The sequence below is a fragment of the Panthera onca genome, chromosome D3 (assembly GCF_046562875.1).
Source record: "Panthera onca isolate mPanOnc1 chromosome D3, mPanOnc1 haplotype 2, whole genome shotgun sequence".
Classification (NCBI taxonomy): domain Eukaryota; kingdom Metazoa; phylum Chordata; class Mammalia; order Carnivora; family Felidae; genus Panthera; species Panthera onca.
This window is the reverse complement of record NC_138350.1, coordinates 38,200,690-38,224,272: the sequence shown is the minus strand read 5'-3', so window position 1 is coordinate 38,224,272 and position 23,583 is coordinate 38,200,690. Positions and strand designations below refer to the sequence as shown.

Here is a 23,583-nt window from a genome sequence, read left to right as displayed (position 1 = left end):
TCTGCTGAGGCAAGGACAGAAGTAGACCTCAGGCTTCCTTTGTCCCTTTGCTAAAATCCAAAGAGCTACAATGTGTTTAGAAGGGCACAGTACCAACTGACCCAGTTCTATGAACAGTTCAATGTTAATTTATTGTTATATTCATTTTGTATTACTAATTTATTTTATTTTACTTTATTAATTTTGGAATAATCATAGAACATGCCTCTGTTCCTCCTTTCCTGGGAGTTAGGTTGGCTCGGAGAAAAGGGTGGGGGAGTAGTTCCCTTGACTAGTACAAAACATCTGGATCTCCAGATTATAGAGATTTAGAAAAAGCAATAGTCCTAGAAATGAGACTGTAATGATAAAAATCTGACAGAGTTCAAAAACAATACATTGTTCTGATATTCTTTCAGAATAATAACACTATATGAGTTGGAAGACATATGATCAGTAAATGAAAAGGTAAATTGATATAATATTTTTAGCACCCTATTCTCACTGCCCCAAACTGCTTATGATTTTTTTTTTTTGCTTATGATTTTTTAAGAAAAACTCAAAATTGAAGAAATGACCCAAAAATGTTTCCCCACAGGCTTCTGTACATATCCTATTCAGGTCAATTTATGCCATCCCTGACAGTTATGAATAACTTCTACTTTTCCTATAGTACAAAACTTAGAAGAAAAATGGAAAAGTAAAGCCCTGTCCCAGTAGTGGGATGCTTAAGCCAGTTCAGTCCACTCCAGGAATTACTCACTGCTCTTTACAGTCTTTCACCCACAGTCATGCCTTTAGAAAATGCCTAGTGAACATCACTCATCAATTCTAACTCTGGACAACACTAGCCCATCCTCACCTCAGAAGTGGAAGGACATTTCCCTTTGGCTACACCTGACCTTGGACCAAAAAGCAGCTATCCCTGAAACTGATCAGGCATTTTGTCAAGATAGGTTGTAAGGAATAGGAAAAAAGAGGTTCAGCGGAATCAGAAAACTCCAGCTGAGGCTCCTAAGACTATCTTAAATCAGCTTCCCTGCGGTGGTAAAAGAGAAACAATACTTCTTACTTCAGAGGGTAATTTGAAGATCAAATGGCATAAAAGTGCTTTATAAAGTTGTAAGTAGTTTATAAATGCAACAAAGAACTATTGTTTTTCAACTTCACCAGATCCTGTGCTGACTGAATAAATGTTCTTCACTATCAGGACCAACTTTCCCCCATTGAATTATTTGGGATGGTCAGCAGAAGGGCTCCTGTTGTCCTCTGACTCAATGACTGCAGTGAGGGCCAGAACTGGCAGAAACTCACTCCTGCCACTCAGCTACCATCCTGCTGGGGGTGGGGACATTCCCCTTCTCAAGTTTTGCTATTTGAATGTGTTGAAACCCAGACTCAATTCTTCCCTTTTAAAATTGCATTATACCTTTCCTCCCCAGCTATCTGAGGTCCAAAGCCTACAGCAAATGCAAACGAACATTTCAAGCGAAAGAACCATAACAAACTTAAGAATTTTAGTCCCCTCTACTCTTCCATTCTCCCCTTTCCACTCACCCCCCCACCCCCCACAGCAGTCTTTAATGAAAACAGAGGCTGTAATTTGAAAGACCTTGTATCTAATCTACCAAGAGACAGCTTCTTAAGTTAGCAATGACCATGCTTTCCCCGCTGCTCAAATAACACACACATTACTCACATACACACACATGCACACACCAGTAAGCCGATCGACCGCAGGCAAATCTGACTTTTCACCAACTTGTAGCCACGGATAGCAGCAAAGGGACCAAAGTCCTTCACCGGCAGCTCCAAAAAGACACTGCAAGCGCCAGCGGCGCCGCAGTAGCAGCCTCTGCGCTGCAGCCTGCTGCCAGAGTTTCAGGTCTCATTCCTTGAGGAGTATCGCTCCTCTGCCTGTAGTCCCACTTCCGTGGGCTTCACCCACTTCTTTCCTCAGGACATCGGGAGGAACCGGGTCACTCCAACACTTTTGCAGAGGGGGAAGTGGCTGTGAAGAAGATCCCCACCGAAGTAGCCTGAAGCCCACGACTCCTGGCCGGATCTCTCCAGCCTCCCGCCCACGTAGGCGCCTGTGTGTCTGGCAAAGGTCCCAGTTCTCAAGGTGCCTGAGCTCCGGTGGGATGTGGAGGAGCCTAGCGGGAAGAGCAGTGGCGGGACTAAGGTTGGGGATGGGTAGAGGACAGAAGGGACGGGACCGGGAAGAAAAGCAAAGACTCCGCACAGAGGCACTCTCCCGCCCCTAGCTTACAGAGGGTAACTTCAAAACGCGCAGATAAGAGGCAAGGAAAAGGCCTTTTCTCCCTAACCTCTCCCTTCTCTTCCCCGCTCCCCGCCTGGACACCTGGTGGAAAAGCAAGGTGCAGGTATACCTGGAGCGAACACCATGATTTCCTCCAGCCGCTACGCCCCTAGGTGAGGAGGACACAAAGGCAGACGGAGGGGTGGGAGAAAAGCCAGGACTTGGAGTGGTCCAGGGCAGGTGGGCGCGCAGGGCGCGGGCCGGGCCGCTCAGCACCTCGGACAGCTCCTCGCCGCGCGATCCCGGGGCCGCAGCTCCAGCCACCGCGGCGCGCTCAGCCTCCACAATGCACTGCTCTGCCGGCGGCCACCGCGGCGGCGGGAGGAGGAGACCGAATCCTGCTCAGTTCATCCCTCATGCCCGTGCCAGCTCGGCGTACACTGCTGCTTAGGGAGCAAAACACTTCTATCGCTTCCACGGGAGAAGGAAGGACGGAAGAGGAAGAGAGAAAAAGGTAATTGCCCGGCTTCCCGGCAGGGGGACAACTAATTGCTTCTAATTACCTGCTGTCTCTAGCCCCCGTGGATATTGGACTGACATTTAAGATGGGCTTGCCCTTTTATGTATGTATAACTCAAAGAACTTCACTCCTGAGGATGACTCTAAGTTCTCCGGGTTGGATGGCTTTGAATAGAGGGGTGGGGCCTTAAAGTTAATAGGCCCTTGGGATTCCGTGACTTCTCTCCGCCTCTCAATTTCAGTCTTCTAACGTCAGAAAGAGAGCTAGAGGGAAGGACAGGGTGACTGGAGCATGTGAGGAGTGCTGGAGGACTGCTCCCAGGCGGCCAATCTGGCTCTGAAAGCTTCTAAACTTGGAGGCCCTCAAGGTCATCAGTTTAGAGAGAGCAGGACTGGCCAATGCAGAGGTAAGAGAACTCTGTGAAGCATGTTGTCACTGACAAATTCACACACTCTACAAAAGGTTGAGTCAACAGAGTTCCCTTCAAGTATGAGAACAGCTCCGAGACTGATCAAGAAACTTTAGTGCTTCCCCTCCCGTTTATCCAACTGATAACTGTGTCCCCCATACACACCAAGTTCTAAAGATACTGAGAGGCACCCCACACTCACTTCATGCTTCTAAGTCACTGCTCATTTTGAAATCATTATCTAGTGCCCCCAAGAAATGTTTGGGTAGTGTGGATAGCCCAGACTAGATGCTACCCAGCTTGAAACAAGTCCAGCTGGGTTACAACCCCAGAGCGAACGTGACACAGGATCCCCCAATCTCAAAGCAGATGTCAGTTGCTTTGGGTTTTATTCTCCCTGTTTGCAGCTGAATGGAGTTTTCCAAGAACAAACAGTGACCTGGGTCATCTCCAGTGTTTTATGGGGTTTCTTCACATGCATCTCTCCCTGGAAAATATAGCTATTCTGAAAATACAATATTTCTTAATCATTTGGTTGGTGGCCGTAAGTTCTACACGCTTTTGCCAAATATAAAGCATTCAAATAGCCTTATTGGAACTGGTTTTGTTCAAAGCCATCTGATAGATTTAAAATGCAAACAGTTTTACAGCTCTTGAACTGCAGTTTGCATGGAGGCATATGGGCAGCCTCAACATAACACAATCAGTACTGCTCTGTGCACCTGGCTCAACACAGGCTTAAACAGATGGAACCTGCCTCAGCAGCAGCAAGATGCAGGTCAGCTGATGGGCAGGACAAAGTATGAGCATGACGAGATGCAGTCCTCTCACTTACCCAAATTACTCCAAAAACGAGGGACCAAGAGTACTTCACTCTGCCTTCTTTGCTTTATCACCAGAAGTGTGATACACTCTTCAAAATAATCTTTGAATGATTGGAAGGCCTCTTTCAAAGATCTCTTTCTAACCTTTATTTTTTCTGGGCCTTATTCTCTTAATGCATAAACAATTATTCATGATTAAATTCAAGGGAAAGCAATGTGGTGTTGGAAAAGAAAAACGACTTGGAAATGAGTCAGACTCAAGTAGAACGTCTCCACCATATACTAGCTGCGTGACCTTGGATAAGTTATTTAACTGTCTCATCTGCAATATAAGGATTAAGGTATTGTGAAGGTTTGTTGCAGGGATTAAATGTGCTAATGAATTAGCCAATTAATTAAGAGAGAGCACAGCCCCAGTTAAACCCATTCTAGGAAATTGATGACACACTGGGAGTAGATGACACCCTACAGGAATGCGAACTAAGTATGTTAAATCGGTACATCTCAAATATTAATGGGCATATAAATCCCATGGAGATCTTAAAATGCAGGTCATAATTCAGTAGATCAGGGTGGAGGCTGAGATTCTGCGTCTCTAATAAGGTCCCAGATGATGTCCAGGCTGCAGGATACTGCTGGTCCATAGAACATATTTTGAGCAGGAAGGTGTTAGATATATCAGCATTTAAAAAGAAACCATTTATACCACCTGCAACCTCAGAGCGTATTTTTCTAAATGTTAAGTAAGGAAGGAACTCACATGGATTCCCATAGGCTTCCAACCTAGACAGAAGCCAAGATGGTAGTAGAAATAACGAACGATGGGGCGCCTGGGTGGCTCAGTTGGTTGAGCGTCCGACTTCGGCTCAGGTCACGATCTCGCGGTTCATGAGCTCGAGCCCGGCGTCAGGCTCTGGACTGATGGCTCAGGGCCTGGAGCCTGCTTCCGATTCTGTGTCTCCCTCTCTCTCTGCCCCTCCCCATTCATGCTCTGTCTCTCTCTGTCTCAAAAATAAATAAACATTAAAAAAAATTAAAAAAAAAAAAAAAAGAAATAACGAACGCCTGAAAATGGTCCCACGAGAGTCTTTGATTAGTTTGTTATGGCATTAGCAGGTAATATGATCCAGTAAAATCCAAAGCAACAGGTCAAGGACAGAAGAAAAAACTCCTTAGTCCATCCTCAGCTCTTCTCCCTCTTCCTCCTGTGAACTCTCCATTTTCTCTACCCGACACATCATTGCTACCTAGCCAGAGGACAATATACTCCCAATTCAGTTTTTGCATCATAGCAGGAGCAATTAATATTATTCCCAGTAAAATCCAAGCACTTTAATAATTTTTTTTATTTATAATTATTTCATCAGTAAATTTTATATTCAACAATATTATCTCCAATTTTTACTACTACTGGAGGTATTATTCTGTTGGTTTAATTTACATACCCGAATAGTGCTACTAGATTTTTTAGATATTAGTATAAATGATCAATTTAATAAGACTGTCTCATAGGAAAATAAGAATTTCCTTTTATTCTACCATAAGAGCCAGATTCTTTGATATATCCAGTCTTACTCCACAACTGAGGCTTAAGTTCCCAATATAGTCTCACTGTGTCTCTGTTTAAACGCTTCCACTCAAGGCAACTCATTCTCTAGTCAAACAATCCACTACATTTTGAAATAGCCATTTACCAGACAGGCAGCAGCCACTTCAGCCACTACCATCTACCTCGTTCTAGCACCTTCATTTCTAGCCAAATGATGGGAATACTGAGAGGAAGCAAGACAGTGAACAAGTTGGACTAGATGCCATAACTTTCCTGCTCTTATGCTGAGCTTATCAAACTGGGCACCCCTACCTATGAATACTTAAACGAGGTGCTAGATGAACTGGAAGGCACAGAAGAAACAAAAAAGAAATAAAAGAAACACCTAATAGAATCAACTATTATAATTAAAATTGGGGAGAATATTTTTTGTCATTTTTTTTAAAGTTTATTTATTTATTTTGAGAGAAGGGAGGGAGGGACAGAGAGAGAGAGGGAGAGAAAGAATCCCAGGCAGACTCCACGCTGTCAGCCTGGAGCCCAGTCCCACAAACCATGAGATCATGACCCATGCCAAAATCAAGAGTCAGACACTTAACCGACTAAGTCACCCAGGCGCCCCAGAAACTTGGGGGAGTATTTCGTGCAAAAATGAACATGGACGCACTATGAGGTAGTGATTCATGTGACACATAAACATTAAATTAGAACCTCCAAAGAAACTAGGAGAGGCAGATTAGAGCTATAACTCTCAGACTTCCTGCAAGTTCCCATCTATTCCCTCAAACATTAATTTATTCTACTCTGTCTTGAGAGCTTGAAAAAATAGAAAATTTTGAAAACCCATCTTGAAATATCCCCCGTTTCCATTATTTGCAGCTCACCTTGGCTCGAGCCATACCCTGATTCTTTCCACTCCATACTTATTTTAATGCATTATTCAACCAACTATAATTTCAAAGAATTCTTAGTATCTCTGAGGACAGCTGAAATAGATTGAAAAGAAGAATTTTCATTATGAAGCATATTGACATAATTTTTTTCCAAATGTCTTCCCCTATAAGTTGCAAATGATTACAGAAATGAAGTGCTGGAAAAGAACTCTTTTCATCTAAAAGCTGCCGGAAGTTGTTGAATTGTCTAAGGAAGGCCATAGAGGTGAATTCAGCAGGAATTTAAAAAGGAATGAGAGAATGTGGCATAGACATGAAAAGAGAAAAACTGAATGAGGAAGAAGACATTGAAAAACTAATCTTTTTGCTATCCAATCTGTAAAGATTTAAAGAAAGTGAAGTAAAAATACATCTATAGAGAGGGAAATGGCATAAATTGAAAACAAAAATGATGATAGAAGATGGAATAAAAGGGAAGGGAAAATAAGGACTATACTGCTGTAAGAAAAGAAATAGGAAATACTAAAGAATTTTGCAGGCTTAAAGAATATAGGACGGTGTCTCTGTAGGTTTGCATTTTATGAAGCAGTTTATGAGTCCTGTGAGATGCTTTAAATGGTCTATGAAAGAGCCATATTTTCTAAAAGGAAACATCAGCAAAACTTCTCTATTGGAAAAAGTAAATTAGAACAGTTAAAATTTTATAGCGTGCTCAAGCACAATGAATATTTTCCTGAAAGAAAAATTCTAACATTGTTTGAAGACCTTTTTCTCCTACCAAAGGGTTATGTAGCCATGTCCATTTCTGTACTAAAAGTTCTCCAAGTCTCTCTCTCTCTTTCTCTCTCTCTCTCAACACACACACACACACACACACACACACACACACACACACACGTGTGCACTAATTTTACTAGAAAACAGGAAAGGGAGAATCAACTGAGAACATTCAAATTAAAACCGATTTGGTTAGTTTTTAAAAAGAAGCATAAAGCATTTAATTCAATATTCCACTCAGCTTCAATATTGTTAATAGACAATAGATTCTAAATGCAAAAATCTCTCTGTTTATATATAGGTTCCAAACTAAGGCAATTTCAGAAGGAAAAAATCAATGAGAAAAAAAGACTGGAAAGACAAGAGGTGAAGAGAGAAGTAAAAGACAGCAAAGGAATATGAGGGGTGCCTGGGTGGCTCAGTTGGTTGAGCATCTGACTTCAGCTCAGGTCATGATCTCATCATGTTCATGAGTTTGAGCCCTGTGTCAGGCTCTGTGCTGACAGCTCACAGCCTGGCTCCTGCTCCAGATTCTGTGTCTCCCTCTCTCACTGCCCCTAACCCACTCGCATTCTGTCTCTGTCTCAAAAAATAAAATAAACATTTAAAAAAAATTTTTTTTTAAAAGACCATGGATGCAATGCCATGACTACTCATGCACATGACTCTGAGTTTCATTTAAAAAAAAAAAAGGAAAGGAATATGAGAAGGAGAAAGAAAAGAGGCGGCAAATAGAAACAGAGCTTCCTGGGAAGAGCATCAATAAAGGAAGAAAGAGGGGAGCCTGGACTTTAGCTCAGGTCATGATCTCACAGCTTGTGAGTTCCGAGCCCCATGTAGGGGGGCTCTGTGCTGATAGCTCAGAGCCTGGAGCTTGCTTAGGATTCAGGGTCTCCTGGCCCTCTCTGCCCCTCCCCTCCCCTGCTCTCTCCTCCCCTGCTTGTGCTCTGTCTTTCTCTCTCTGTGTGTCTCAAAAATAAAGATTAAACAAAAGTAATAAAATAAAAAAAATAAAGGAATACATATACTAAAGACTGAAAAAAATGACATATTGAGAGATTCAAAAAAGGCTTTAAAAAAAAACAAGAAAAGAATATCAAACTTTTTTTTAAGTATGATGACAAAGATTAGAGCCTCAGTACAGTCCAAACTGAGAAACTGGGTGCTTTTCTTAGATCTGCTCACTTGGACTGTATGTTTGGGAATAACTTTAATCATTGCCTTCAGAAATACTTATTTTTATTGCCCAGCCATAAAAAAAAGAATGAAGTTTTGCCCTTTGTCACAATATGGATGGTCCTAAAGAATATTATGCTAAGTGAAAATAGAGAGAGACAAATGATTTTGTGTATATGTAGAATCTAAAAAACAAAACAAATAAACAAACAAACAAACAAAAAACAGAAACAGACTCATAAATACAGAGAACAAACTGGTGGTTGCCGGAGGGGAGAGGGGTTGGGGGTGGGCAAAATAGGTGAAGTGATTAAGAGGTACAAACTTCTAGTTACAAAATAAGTCACAGAGATGAAAAGTATGGCACAAACAATATAGTCAATGAGGTATGGTGACAGAGAGCGACTATACATAGAGTGGTGAGTACTAAGTATAGAATTGTCAAATCACTACGTTGTACGCCTAAAATTAATTTAACATGGTGTGTCAACTATACTTCAGTAATAAATATTTTTAGAAGAAAGAAATACTGATGAGTTTTTTTTGTTTTTTTTTTTTAAGTTTATTTATTTTTGAGACAGAGAGAGACAGAGCAGGAACGTGGGAGGGTCAGAGAGAGAGGGAGACACAGAATCGGAAGCAGGCTCCAGGCTCTGAGCCACCAGCCCAGAGCCCAACGCGGGGCTCGAACTCACGGACCACGAGATCATGACCTGAGCCGAAGTCGGACGCTCAACCGACTGAGCCACCCAGGCGCCCCGTGATGAGTTTTTTAAGCAATTGTTCAAAGCTCTTCATCTCTATTCGAAGGTTCAATTCAGAATTAGGAGTCATAGTGCACTACACAGAGATTTCAGTACCAGAAAATTATATGTTAGGCCATGGTAGCTAAGAACTTAGCAATACTGACTCTTTGGCTGCTTTTTAACCGATTTAAAAAATCTGCTTGTAACATGAGAAGGATTCTTTGCAATCTTAGTGTAGGAAAAGATTTCCTAGGTAAGACACAAGAAGCACGAATCATAAAAGAAAATAATTGATGAATGGGACTTTGTCATAATTAAATATTTCTTCTATCTGAAAAACACTGCTAAGAAAAATACAAGCTACAGACTAAGAGAAAATACTTACTATATGTATATCTGACATCTTTATTCATAACTCTTGCAATAAGTCAATAAGACAACAACCCAACTAAAAACTTGCCAAAATGTTTAAATAAATACTTCATAAGATGAATGTATTAGTAATAGCCTATAAGCATATGAAGATTTCTCAACACAATTAGTCAGCAGAGAAATATAAATTTAAACCACAGTGAGGTATCATTACACACCCAGGAGTGGGGCGCCTGGGTGGCTCAGTCGGTTAAGCATCCGACTTCGACTCAGGTCATAATCTCGCGGTCCGTGAGTTTGAGCCCCACGTCGGGCTCTGTGCTGATGGCTCAGAGCCTGGAGCCTGTTTCAGATTCTGTGTCTCCCTCTCTCTCTGCTCCTCCCCAGTTCATGCTCTGTCTCTCCCTGTCTCAAAAATAAATAAACGTTAAAAAACAAACAAACAAACAAAAAACCACACCCAGGAGAATGGGGAAAATTTAAAAGACTGACAACGCCAAGTGTTGATGAGATATGGAGAAACTAGAACGCTCAAACATTGCTGATGACAATGTGAAAGGTTACAACCACTTTGCAAAACAGTCTCATAGTTCCTTAGGACATTAAAAATATACTTACCCTAGGACACATCTATCCATTCCACCCCTACTGGGTTACCCAAGAGAAATGAAAACTGTGACCATTCAAAGACCTATGCATGAACATTGACAATAGCTTTATTCGTCACAGCCAGGGAGTGAAAACAACCTCATCCATCAACATCTCATGGCTATACAAACTGCGGCATAGAGACACAACAACATGATAAACCTCAAAAACATACTCAGTAAAAGAAACCAGACACAATAGACTACATACTATACGATTCCATTTATATGAAATTCTAGAAAAGGCTAAAGAGCTATAGTGACAGAAAGCAATTCAGTGGTTATCTGAGGCTTGGGGACATGGGAAGGTAGATTGGAACTGGCTAAAAACACAAACTTTTGGGGATGATGGAAATGTGCAATATCTTCACTGTTACTGGTGGTTCCATGGATATATACGTGTGTTAAAACCCATTGAACTGTACAGCGATAATGAGTGCATTTTACTTTATGTAAAGTATATTGCCATATATTGCCATAACTGTTCTAAAAGAGTTTGTGACAATCTGATATTTCTAATAAATAGAAATATGGATAAGAATATCCTAAAATTGGAATATTTTGAGAACTAGAATCAACTATAAAATATGCTAACTCAATGTCACCTAATTTTTAAAAATATGTTAAATCAAATTTCACATTTTCTGTTCAATGGTTTCGAATTATTGTACTTAGTCAATATGAGTGACTGGAGAATGAGTAAATAGTTATCAAATTTACAATTTATTTTCAAAATAAGCATTCTTTTCTTTATTCATTTATTCAACATGCATTTACTGATCAGGGGATCAATACTAAGAACAGTATCAGATACTAAAGATTCAGAGGAATAAGACACAGGTAAGCTCTCAAGTAGCTTAGAGTCTAGTAGAAAAAAAAAAAAAAACAGGGGAAGGTAGGAGCAAAGGAGAGGCAAAGGGAGAGAAGAACACTGAGACACAGCTGAGGTCTGCAAATATTTATCTACAGAGGTTTCCAGTGGCATGGTTTCATGAAATCAGGGTACAGATGTGTTAAAATATCTACAGTAAGCTTAAAATGGAGTCGTGCATGCTAAGCCCCAATGCCCGCAGACCAAACCTTACCCAACTGTCTATGCTTGGCTCTCCCAGCAAAGGAAGGCCTAGGTCAACCAATCAGCGCTTGCCTGCTCAGCGCACGTTACTTGGCTAGCCTCCAAGACTTCCCTTTGCTCCCTGCAAGAAAAGTGACTCTGCTTTCACCAATCAGCAAATGCCCGCTATGACTTCCTTGTTCCTGATCACGTTGGTCTATAAAAATCCCCTACTTTACGCAGCTCTTCAGAGCTTTCTATCTACTAGATTGGACAGTGCCCAATTCAAGAATCACTGCATAAAGCCAGTATGATCTTTTCAAAATTTATGATTGTTGTATTTTTCCTTTAACACATGAGAATGCCACTATATCCGATTTGGGGAGGTAAAGAAGTTAAGGCATGAGAACTCTCTAAGGGAGACAGAAAACAAGAGGTCATTCTGGACTATAAGTTGTGAGGTTGAAAGGCTGGCACCAGGAGAGGGAGAGCTGAGTCTAATATTGCAGGACTTTTTACCACAATACCTGGGATTCTTTGTTTTGCTGCTTTGAAGAAAGAAGAGGTGGACAGAAAATGAGCAGCAGGTAAAAGTTTATTAGAGTTATAAGATCAGAAGGGAAGAATAGTAGGAAAGCTCTCTATACAGAGAGGGGACATGCCCCAGGACTATAGTCAAGGGTCCTTGTTAAGGTTCTGGTGGCCCTACCCCTTCCCTCCCCCCTTGTTCCTTCTCAGGTTTTACCCTTTACTGGCTGGATAACTCTAGGTGCTGGGTTGTCCATTCCTGATTGGCTCATTTCCATGGTCTCTGGCCAGACCAGTTCCTTGGGATCTACTTATTTTTAGTCAGGTCTTTTGTCAAATTCCTGAAGGAAACCTGAGGGGGAATTGCCTTGAGGGACTTTGCTCTGGCCAGACACTCCCTGCATTGTTCCAAAATATCTTTCCCCACCCAGGGACCTCAGGTCCTAATCCCTTTCCCTCTCTGCCTATTTTATCCTTTTTTTTTTTTTTTTTTTTCCTATCAGACTAACAAAACTCAGGCAGGATTTGGGAGTTTAAGGTGAAGCTGTTCTGCATGAGAACAAGGTCTTGAGAGCAGCTCTGTGAAGTGACTGCTTGAGGGCAGAGGAAATGAAAGAATCCTGAGAGAGAAGTGACTGGGCTATTGAAGTCTTCCTGGATGGTAGGTACACAGAGGGTGGAGAAGATAGTGAGCCTCACAGCTTGGCTTCTATCGGTGGGAAGTTAGAAACACAGATGCCCCTTGAACCACAGGTTTGAAGTGCACGGGCCACCTTATCCATGAATTTTTTACAGGACAGTACTGTAAATGTATTTTCTTGTCCTTATGGTTTTCTAAACATCTTCTCTTACTTTATTGTAAGAAGACAGTATATAATGCATATAACACACAAAATGTGGTGAGGCTTCCAGTCAACAGTAGGCTATTAGTAGTTAAGTTTTAAAGGAATCAAAAGTTACAAGCCTCTTTTCAGCTGTGGAGGAGGGGAGGTTGGTGCCCCTAAAGCCCTATGTTGTTCAAGAGTCAAATGTACTGAGATGTTACCAGATAAATCTAAGGAGAAAATAGTTAAAAGTTCTTTGAATAAGCTTATAATGCTTTGGTAGCACGATTAACATTTGGAAATTGAAATAGATATTTTTCAAAGTTGGTAATTCCTTTTTACACCAATTTACGTAACAATGGTAGACATTAGGCTGATTCTTATTGCTTTAGAGACTGAAATGAGTTCAGAAAATAAACAAGCCAATTCTCAGCATTTGCATTTTATTTTTTTTTTAATTTTTTTTTTTAACATTTATTTATTTTTGAGACAGAGAGAGACAGAGCATGAACGGGGGAGGGGCAGAGAGAGAGGGAGACACAGAATCTGAAACAGGCTCCAGGCTCTGAGCTGTCACCACAGAACCCGACGCGGGGCTCGAACCCACGAACCATGAGATCATGACCTGAGCCGAAGTCGGACTTCGGACTGAAGTCGGACTGAGCCACCCAGGCGCCCCAGCATTTGCATTTTAAAATAAGCACCTGAAATGCACAGTAGGGACTAAAGTCTGGAAAGCCAAGGCTTTCAATTAATTGCCAAAGTGGAGGGGAAAAAGTTTTTTTGAGTCTTAGCCTCAAGGACTCAAATTGTAAAGTCTGTAAAATAAGCAGAATTGGGGTGAGAAAAGCAAAAAAAAAAAAAAAAAAGGGAAGAAGCACAGCAAGTTTGAAAATTCATTCTGGGCTTGGGGACAAGTTTTGTTTTTGTTTTGTTTTGTTTTGTTTTGTTTACAAGAACAGATAAGAAACTACAGACTTAACAGGGTCTCCACAAAAGGAAACTGTTATCCTAAGTCTGCAATCCAACCCATGGATTGCATGGTCAGCCCACAAAGGGGTAATGCCTCAGAAGGGAAGTGACTAATAGCAATGATGAATTTGGAAAAGACCCAAGACCTTCGTTTGACTCCCAAGGATATATATAGCTCAGAAAGACCTCCAGCCTCTTGAAAATTTCCAGGCTGATGGCTGGAGGAATAAATACCAATAGCAGAGTGAGTTGTCCAGGTAGATAAAATTTAAGGCCCCCTCCTATGTCCTTCCTAACCCCAGCTAACTCTCATATGAATCTGTGAAAAAAAGACAACAGGCCCAAAATGGAGCCACTTATGCCAAGCACCCAAGTGATGGGTTTGGCTTTCCCAGTAATGGAATCTTACACCAGTCAATCAGGAATTGCCTGATCAGCAGTACGTAGGTAATGTGCCTGACAGACCCCTGCTATCCCCTAAAGGAAAGTAACCTAGCAAAAACTGTGCGCTTTTTTGCCTCGTTGAACTTCCTTGTTCCTGCTCCCTTCTGCCTAAAAAAGTCTTTCATTTTGTACACCTCCTTTCTATCTGGTAGATACCTGCCTGATACCAATCAGGTTTTGTTCAGATAAACTCTTAAAATGTTTAATACGTCTCAGTTTCTCTTTTAACACATGGGAAGGATTGAACACATACCCAGCTGGGCTCTTGAGGTCAGAATAAGAAAGGATCCCAAGCAAAGAGACCAAAGGCCTTGGTGAGACACAGCCATCTAAGATGATGGATCAGGGATCTAGTCCCACAAGCAAAGGACAAAGTCAAGTCCCAACTGAGTAGCTGCCAGAGAACAGGTGGTGTCTGAAAACTGGATGTTCTACCCCCCCTCCACCCTCCCACCTCTCCCACCCCCTTACCCCCCACCCCCCGTTAGTTTGGACACAACCTCAAGAGAAAGTCTTTTATTGGCTATCTAAAATCCTGAGTTTTACTCAGGTTTCCGAAAAGACAATAATCAGTGATTTTGACTGACCTTGCCCAGAAGTTACTGGATTAAGTGTTCTGCTATCAAACAACGTGACAAAAAATTAGCATTAGTTAGAGACAAATCTTTTTTTTAGTGGCCCACGCATTTCTACCAAACTCTAACATTTTGGGGTGCCCGTTTAGTACGTTCACACAGCATTTCTGGCTACCTGAAATGTTATTACTTTCATTCCACACAGCTGCCTCTATCTCATCCAAGTTTAAATAATACTCCTCTGGGAGATTTTTCCTGTCAAACCAGGTTCAGAAGGTCCAACACCCATCCCCCCCCCCCCTCCCCCACACACACACACTGTTCATGCTCTGTCAGGGTCCTAGATTCATTTCCTTTGTATCACTTTTCTCAGTTTGCTATTTCATACCTATTTGTTTGATTACCTATTTAATGTCTGTTTAATTACCTGCCTAGTGCTACACTGTTATCTCTACACGGGCAAAACTGTTCCTGTTTTATTATCACAATACTCGCAGTGCATAGCATGGTCTTCACTGTATAACAGCCATTCAATAAACACACATTAATGCGCCAAGCTATATGCTGTTATTTGCCTAAATTTACTTGATCCTGAGATGCTGTTATTGTTCTCATTCTAAAGGCAAGGAAAATGAGCCACGGAGCAATTAAGTAGCTTTGGAAAGCCAGATAATGGTAGAGCCAGAATTTAAACCCAGGTAGAAAGGAGAAAGAAACAAAGCATGTCTGACTCCAGAGCACGTAGCTCTCTTGTTCCTACAGGACATTTTCTCTTTTCACTGACACAAAAGGCAATGGCCTGGGCCTCACCATCACTGCGGTACTGGGAAGACAATGACCAGTGAACCCACCCCAAAGCCAAGATACCGGGAGGTGGGCCAAACAGTTTCTACTTCGTTTCTAGAAGAGTTAATGAATGGGGGAACTATTCAGTCCAAGGGTATACAGGAGTTCATTGACAGAGTAGAGGTTTCAGGTGTTACTTCAGGTCTATAGGGCAACAGGCTACACGAATGAGGGTGAGGTGGGGCATTTTTTGACACAGGGATATTTTGGCACAGCTTAAAAAACTTTTTTTTTTTTTAATAATGTTGTTTTTTTTTTAATTTTTTTTTTTTTAACGTTTTATTTATCCTTGAGACAGAGAGAGACAGAGCATGAACGGGGGAGGGGCAGAGAGAGAGGGAGACACAGAATCGGAAGCAGGCTCCAGGCTCCGAGCCATCAGCCCAGAGCCCGATGCGGGGCTCGAACTCACGGACCGCGAGATCGTGACCTGAGCTGAAGTCGGACGCTTAACCGACTGAGCCACCCAGGCGCCCCTGAATAATGTTTTTTTTAAGTTACCTTACTGCAGCAGCCACCCTGTCCCAATCCCAAACTTCAGAACTTCCTGACCCTGAGGTTCCTGAATGAGATGACCAGTGGGCGGAGATAGGGGATTTTAGACTCATTTATTTAAAACTGAATTTATCAGCTTCCCTCCCATTTAACATTCTCCTATGTTCTCTTTCTCCATTAGGGGTGGCATCTTAGTCTATGCTAGAAGTCTACAAGTGACCCTTAACTTGGTCGACTTTATCTTCTAAATATTTCTTAATTTGACAACTACTCTCCATTCCTATCACCCCTCCCCTCATGAAACCCCCATTATCTCTTGCCTAGACTATTGCAATAGCATTGTAACTGCTCTCCTGCTCTCGTGTCTCCATATTCATCTGCTTATTTACATTCGTCTGTTTCATCTTTTTCACAACCACTCGACTCTGCCTTCAGAGTGGGAAAGGAGTCGTAGTGAGTAAATGAATGCACGTGGCTGTGTTTCAATAAAGCTTTATTTATAAAAGCACATGGAGGGCCAGAGTAACCCCTAATTTACCACATAGTTATCAGAGTTATCTGTAGAGAACGCAGCACTAACCATGTAACTATATCATTCCTCTCCTAGAAAATCATCAAGCATTTGATAATGCCACATTGTTATAGAAGATCCAAAATTCTAAATATGGCCTATGAGCTTGATTTGGTCCCTGCCTACTGTCTTACATTATATCTCACCACTCCTTCCCTTTCATTTCGTGTTCCTGTAACACTGAGCTATAGCTAGTTCCCTGCACACAGAGACTAGAAACTGATGTTTCTAGTCTGATATCCTTAGCCACACTCTTCTTTCTGCCTGGAATGACCTGCTCACGTTTCCTCTTCACTTGGCTAATGCCTGTTTATTCTTCTGACAAGACCCGGGCCACCTTCTGGAAGCTTTCCATAATCCACACAGGAGCAGTGACGTCCCCTGTCTCCCAGGAATCTGTTTATCTCTGTCATTGTTAGTACTGCACCTGACCACAATCATTTGCCTGTCTCCCTCTTAACTATGAGTTCCTCAGTGAAGGGTTCCTGTATCTCATTTACCTTTCATTTCAATGCCCAGTATTTTCTTATCACATAGTAGAAACTATAAATATTTTTTTAAGTGTATTTAGAGAGAGACAGAGACAGCAAGAGCAGGGGAGGGGCAGAAAGAGGGAGAGAGAGAGACAGAGAGAGAGAGAGACAGAGAGAGAGAGAGAGAGAGAGAGAGAGAGAGAGAGAGAGAGAGAATCCCAGCAGGATCCACACTGTCAGTGCAGAGCCTGACACAGGGCTCTAACTCATGAGCCGTGAGATCCCGATCTGAGCCAAAACCAAGATTAAAAAAAAAAAAAAAAGAAAAGAAAAAGGGGGCGCCTGGGTGGCTCAGTCGGTTGGGCGGCCGACTTCGGCTCAGGTCATGATCTCGCGGTCCGTGAGTTCGAGCCCCGCGTCGGGCTCTGTGCTGACAGCTCAGAGCCTGGAGCCTGTTTCGGATCCTGTGTCTCCCTCTCTCTGACCCTCCCCCGTTCATGCTCTGTCTCTGTCTCTATCTCAAAAAATAAATAAACGTTAAAAAAAAAAAAAATTTAAAAAAAAACCAAGAGTCAGACACTCAAATGACTGAGCCATCCAGGCTCCCCAGACACTAAAAATACTTTTATATGTTTATTGAATAAATGAATATTTTAATAAATGCACTAAACTGATTTTTTAAAAGAGTTTATATAAATGAAATAATAGGGCTTATTGAATACTAGCATCCTGTTTGCCATATACATCTTTAGTTATATCAATATGTGCATGCATGTGTGTATGTATCCCATTAGAAATTATATATATAATTTTATTATATATATTCATCTGTATCTTATATTTATTATATATACTTAACATATATATTATCTATATACAATTTTATTATGGAAAATTTCAAAGATCTCAAAGTCAAAAAGAACTATTTGTTCTTAATGAACTCCACCCCATCTACTACCACTGCTTACCTGGTGCCAATATATAATACTTTATGGCAAACCTTGTTTTACTGTACCTGCACCCACATCCCCAATCCTCCCACTTCCAGATATTTTTAAAGCTCATCGCAAATATGTCATTTCACATAAAGCTATTTCATTAGGTATCTCTAAAAATTAAGAATTTAAACATTTTAACATAATCACTGCATTATCATGCCTTTAAAAAATGATTCTTAGCCATAAAGGTCGTCCAAATCAGCATCTTCATCGTCTTACCAACAGTAATATGTCCTTAAATACTGTAACTCTGATCCCACTCCTTTGAATGTATACATTATGAGCAACTAATATTTAAATTCCAGCCATTCTCCCCTAAAATTAGATATTATTGTTTTATAGAATCTATATTTCTTTATCAACATATATACTAATGGCTAGCTCGCTTTTATTTATTTTTTTTAAGTTTTTTTTTTAAATGTTTTTGTTTATTTTTGAGACAGAGCATGAGCAGGGGAGGGGCAGAGAGAGAGGGAGACACAGAATCTGAAAGCAGGCTCCAGGCTCTGAGCTGTCAGCACAGAGCCTGACACGGGGCTCGAACTCACAGACTGTGAGATCATGACCTGAGCTGAAGTCGGAGGCTAACCGACTGAGCCACCCAGGTGCCCCCTAGCTCGCTTTTAAAATCCATTTAGTGTGAGATCTTTTTAGAATGAACTTTTAGATTGTATTTATCTAAAAATGTCTGTATTTCACCCTTGTTCTTGAAGGATAGTTTTATTACACAGTTTTTGGATTGATTTGATATTTTTTCTTCTCAGTTCACCAACCCTTCCTCCATCTTAGTTTTGGACAGGGCTGGATTAGACTGGGACAAGAACTCCATTAATTATATCAACCCTGTGCTTCCCGTCTGCACACCTGTAGCAGCAAATGTAGAAGAGGGCCTGTTCCCCACTCAGAATGGGCTCAGAGTAAGCCTAAGTTTCAGGTAAAATCTTAACTCTGTCAAATAACACCAGAATCAGGGGCACCTGGGTGGTTCTGCCAGTTAAGCGGCTGACTTCGGCTCAGGCCATGATCTCATGGTTCGTGAGTTCAAGCCCCGTGTCAGGGCTGTGCTGACAGCTCAGAGCCTGGAGCCTGCTTTGGATTCTGTGTCTCTCTCTGCCCCACCCCTGCTTGAGCTCTGTCTCTCAAAAATGAATAAACATTAAAAAAAAAAATTGTTTTTAAATTACCAGGATTTCACTTCTTACCTAACTTAGATAAAACTGGTTAAATTAAGTGCTTTGAGCACCAGGGCCTTTAAAACAAAAGTCTATACCCAGGGACGCACTGGTAAAGAGAGCAACTTGTGCACAATCTTCCCCTTTCTCCCACAGCCCTGGGATAGAGTTTTCTCTCCAAAAGTGCTCTGAGGTCCGGCTAATGCAGGAAGCAGGTACACTGTAGAATGAGTTAGCAGATAGTCATGGGAGCCTTGCCTTTTGAAAAGCAAAGTCAGACCTCAGGAGCAGCCTCTGGGACTATTGGGAGCCAGCATTTGTTACAGTTCAACTTTCTAATGCTTGCTTCTTTGTCTCAGAAATAGCTGATGGGAATGCAAGCTGGTGCAGCCACTCTAGAAAACAGTATGGAAGTTCCTCAAAAAACTAAAAATAGAACTACCCTATGGCCCAGCAATTGCACTACTAGGCATTTATCCACGGGATACAGGTGTGCTGTTTCGAAGGGACACATGCATCCCAATGTTTATAGCAGCACTATCAACAACAGCCAAAGTATGGAAAGAGAATGTCCATCGATGGATGAATGGATAAAGAAGATGTGGTATATATATACAATGGGGTATTACTCGGCTGGCAAAAAGAATGAAATCTTGCCATTTGTAACTATGTAGATGGAACTGGAGGGTATTATGCTAAGTGGAATTTAGTCAGAGAAAGACAAATATCATATGATTTCACCCATATGAGGACTTTAAGATACAAAACAGATGAACATAAGGGAAGAGAAACAAAAAGAATATAAAAATAGGGAGGGGGACAAAACAGAAGAGACTCATAAATATGGAGAACAAACAGAGGGTTACTGGAGGGGGTGTGGGAGGGGGGATGGGATAAATGGGTAAGGAGAACTAAGGAATCTACTCCTGAAATCATTGTTGCACTATATTTTAACTAATTTGGATGTAAGAGAGAAAGAAAGAAAGAAAGAAAGAAAAAGGAAGGAAGGAAGGAAGGAAAGAAAAAGAGCTGAAAGTCTCAGATTGTTCAGCTAAAATGTGCCAAGATAAAGGATGGCCCAAGACAAGGCATTTCCTAAACTTTCTGACACTTTTACCTCTGGGATGTCTTTGTTCTTCAGGTTTATGTGAGAAATCCTTACTATGCACATTTTCCTGACACAAGCCATCTGGAACTTTGTTATAACTGCTCAACATTTTTTGATGTTTACAGCACTGCTCTGATATAGGACAAATTGAGCCATAAGTGCATAAGTAGATTCAGGTCTGTGCTTAAAGTGGAGGTGTTGTATGATTTCATCTTTAACTTGCATTTAGCTTCAGAAGTTGGGTTGGCATAACCCACTACCGAGGATGAAGCTTTTCTGTGAGCTGCTCTCTATCACACAAGTGGGATTCAGAAGGATGTATAGAATAATCCTTTAGCGATGTCAACATTGAACGGCGTGAGGGAAATAGCCTTCCCACCCACTGCTCCTGTTCCACCTAATTTTGAAAGCCTTTATCCTCAATTCTCAGCTTTTGTAATTACACCTCTCCTGATCTTGTTCTTTCCTTTTCTCTAGAACTCTTGAGAAAACAAGTTCCCATCATAAACACTGGCTTACTATAGCCACAAAATAACCTGGCTCCCAATCAAGGAGATTCTCTGTTTACCAAAACTACTACTGAGGTGAAAGAATAAAGAAAAATAGTAATAGTAATCATCCTTTTGAAAGAGAGATGAGATACTAGCCTGGAAATAAGACTTTCCTTTTTCTCTCTTCTCCAGGACTTTCTTCTACCTACACAGCTTCACGCTTCCATTGAACTAAGTTGTCAAGTGGGCAGTTGTCATGGAAAGTGAAAGTTCACTGTGCTCTTGGGAATTTCCATATAGAAACCCAGAACCCAGCACCCAGAACCCAGAAATGAGCTACCCCTGGCCTCTAGCTTCATCTCCTCCCTCTTCCATACGACCCTCCAAAATTCATTCAATTTAATGGCATTTGCTGAGTACGTCTGTGCTAAGCCTTGGAAATAGAAATATGAACAAGGCTATCTTTGTACTCAAGAAATTTACCCTAGGGTGGAGGAAAGCAATTTTAAAGAAATAGTGATACAGGCAGAAGATGTACAATAAAGTGGTGACATAATCCACCATATCCAAAAACAGGGGCATCACTGTGGGAAGGAGTGACTTATTCACTTTGTAAAATTAGGTGAGGATCTGAACGTGGGTAGCTCCACTCTTCTCATTTTGACTTCAAGTAGGAAAGGAGGAGAAAGGAAAACTCCCCAGAATGTCTTAACTGGTGCTCTTTGAACAGGATGACTAGACAGAATGCTAGGTGCTTTGTTGCCTTGTACCTAGACTCAACCCTAGGGGCAGCCCCTTTGGATGACCTGATCTTCAAATTTGATCTCATCCCTGGACACTTGGCTCTTAGATGCATTCCCACCTAGGACTAGTCTCTCCCCACCCTAGTGCCCAGTTCAAATTGGACCCCAGTCACAGGACTGCATGCCAGGACTTCCTATTGTGTTGGAAAAAGGAATGTTTCTTCCCCACTCTTGATGTTTCCTTCCCAGTAGAAGCACCATAACACTTACTCACTCATTTATTCAACCAACAAATATTTATTGATAAGTATAAACCAGGCACATTCTAGACCCTGCTCTCATAAAACTTACACTGTACAGACACTTCCTGTGGAGAATAGGCAAACAAAATACTAAGCATATGTGATAGCTGGGGTGATAAGTACTGTGGAGAAAAATAAAGTAGCATAAAGGGATAGACAGTTCTAGGTAGAGAATCCTAGGTCTTTTACATAGGAGAGTCGGAAAAAGCTGCATGGAGAAAAGCACATTTGAGCAAAGACCTAAGGAGGATGAGGTTCTGGAGTTCAAAGTATTTCAGTCTGGAAATATGAATTTGGGAATCATCAGTATCTAGAGCCATGAGACTAGAGGAGACCAAATGGAAAGAGAATAGGATAGATAAGAATTCTCAAGACTGAGGGGCGCCTGGGTGGCTCAGTGGGTTAAGCGGCCGACTTCGGCTCAGGTCATGATCTCACGGTCCGTGAGTTCAAGCCCCGCGTTGGGCTCTGTGCTGACAGCTCAGAGCCTGGAGCCTGTTTCAGATTCTGTGTCTCCCTCTCTCTGACTCTCCCCTGTTCATGCTCTGTCTCTCTCTGTCTCAAAAATAAATAAAATGTTAAAAAAAAATTTTTTTTTTTAAAAAGAATTCTCAAGACTGAACCTTGAAACATTCCAATATTTAGAATTCAGGAAGATGTGAATAAATCAACAGAGGAGGCTGCGAAGGACGTAGTTTCATACTCTTGGCCTTTCTCTGCCTCTGTCTCTCTCTTCACCCCATCTGTATTTCTCCCTTAAGGAGGAGTAACTTACTTGATTGGTAAATCCAGGAGAGAACCTGATACTTGATGGCACTACTCCTTCCTCATTCTTTACCTTTAGGGAGGAGGCTGACTACAGAAAGCCTGTTCTGCTCGGTTTCCCTATGTGAAAATAATCCTCAGGGACAGTATGAAAAGGTCTGCAATTTTCTGTGCTGCCTATGACTCCGGTGGGCAAGCCTGTCTCATTCTGGAACTCAGTATTTAAAAGCTCATGTCTATGTAGCTCTAAGCCACATTTTCCAATATCAGATTTACCAGTAATAAAGACAGTGTTTTTTTTTTAATTTTTGTTTTTAATGTTTATTTATTTTGGAGACAGAGAGAGACAGAGCATGAGTGGGGGAGGGGCAGAGAGAGAGAGGTAGACACAGAACCCAAAGCAGGTTCCAGGCTCCGAGCTGTCAGCACAGAGACTGACACGGGACTCGAACCCACAAACAGTGAGATCACGACCTGAGCCGAAGTCGGACTGACTGAGCCACCCAGGTGCCCCAATAAAGGCAATGTTTTAATCTATGTCTGCCCAATTCCTTAGCCTTATCTCCTAATGGATTCAAAACTCTGGCCATCAAAAAGTTTCAAGTTCATCAGATCCCTTTGAATGCCAATACCACGGAACACAAATTCAATTCAGACTCAGGTGATCTATAAGTACACTCCCAACTCTAAAAGAAGTCTATGGTTTACATCCTTGCCTGTCAGTTGGAAGCCAAATCTAGACTCGGAGATTTCTGAAGTGGAAAGAAAATAAGATCATCTGTTTGTAGCTTTTTGATGAGAAAACAGACCCCAGCGAGAGAGAAGCTAGCCAGCAGCAAAAGCCAAAACTGTGAGCCAGGTGTCTTGATTCCCACCCAGTCCAGTAAGAAGCACGGTCTACTCCATCTCATTCATTCCTGAAGGAGAAATAAAATGAAACAACCTAAGTGTCTTCCAGAGAGTTTTTCTCCAAACGATCCCTACTTCCCCACATGCATATGTTGACTCATTATATAGCAAAAAAAAAAAAAAAAAAAAAAAAGAAGTGGCCATTTGGTCACTTACGA

At 41.5% G+C, this 23,583-nt stretch overlaps 1 protein-coding gene across 2 annotated transcripts in view; it reads right to left on the bottom strand.

The window, feature by feature from the left end:
* The window catches only part of AKAIN1 (A-kinase anchor inhibitor 1), a 90,939-nt gene that overhangs the window by 51,573 nt on the left and 15,783 nt on the right, over positions 1 to 23,583 (bottom strand). Inside the window, exon 1 of one of the 2 annotated variants that reach the window (XM_060613339.3) lies at positions 2,373 to 2,731. The exons of the other annotated variant lie outside the window; for it this stretch is intronic. Coding sequence (XP_060469322.1) covers positions 2,373 to 2,388 — 16 coding nt within the window. The 5' untranslated portion in view covers positions 2,389 to 2,731. Of the gene's footprint in view, positions 1 to 2,372; positions 2,732 to 23,583 lie in introns of those variants that run through there. 2 annotated transcript variants of the gene reach the window in all.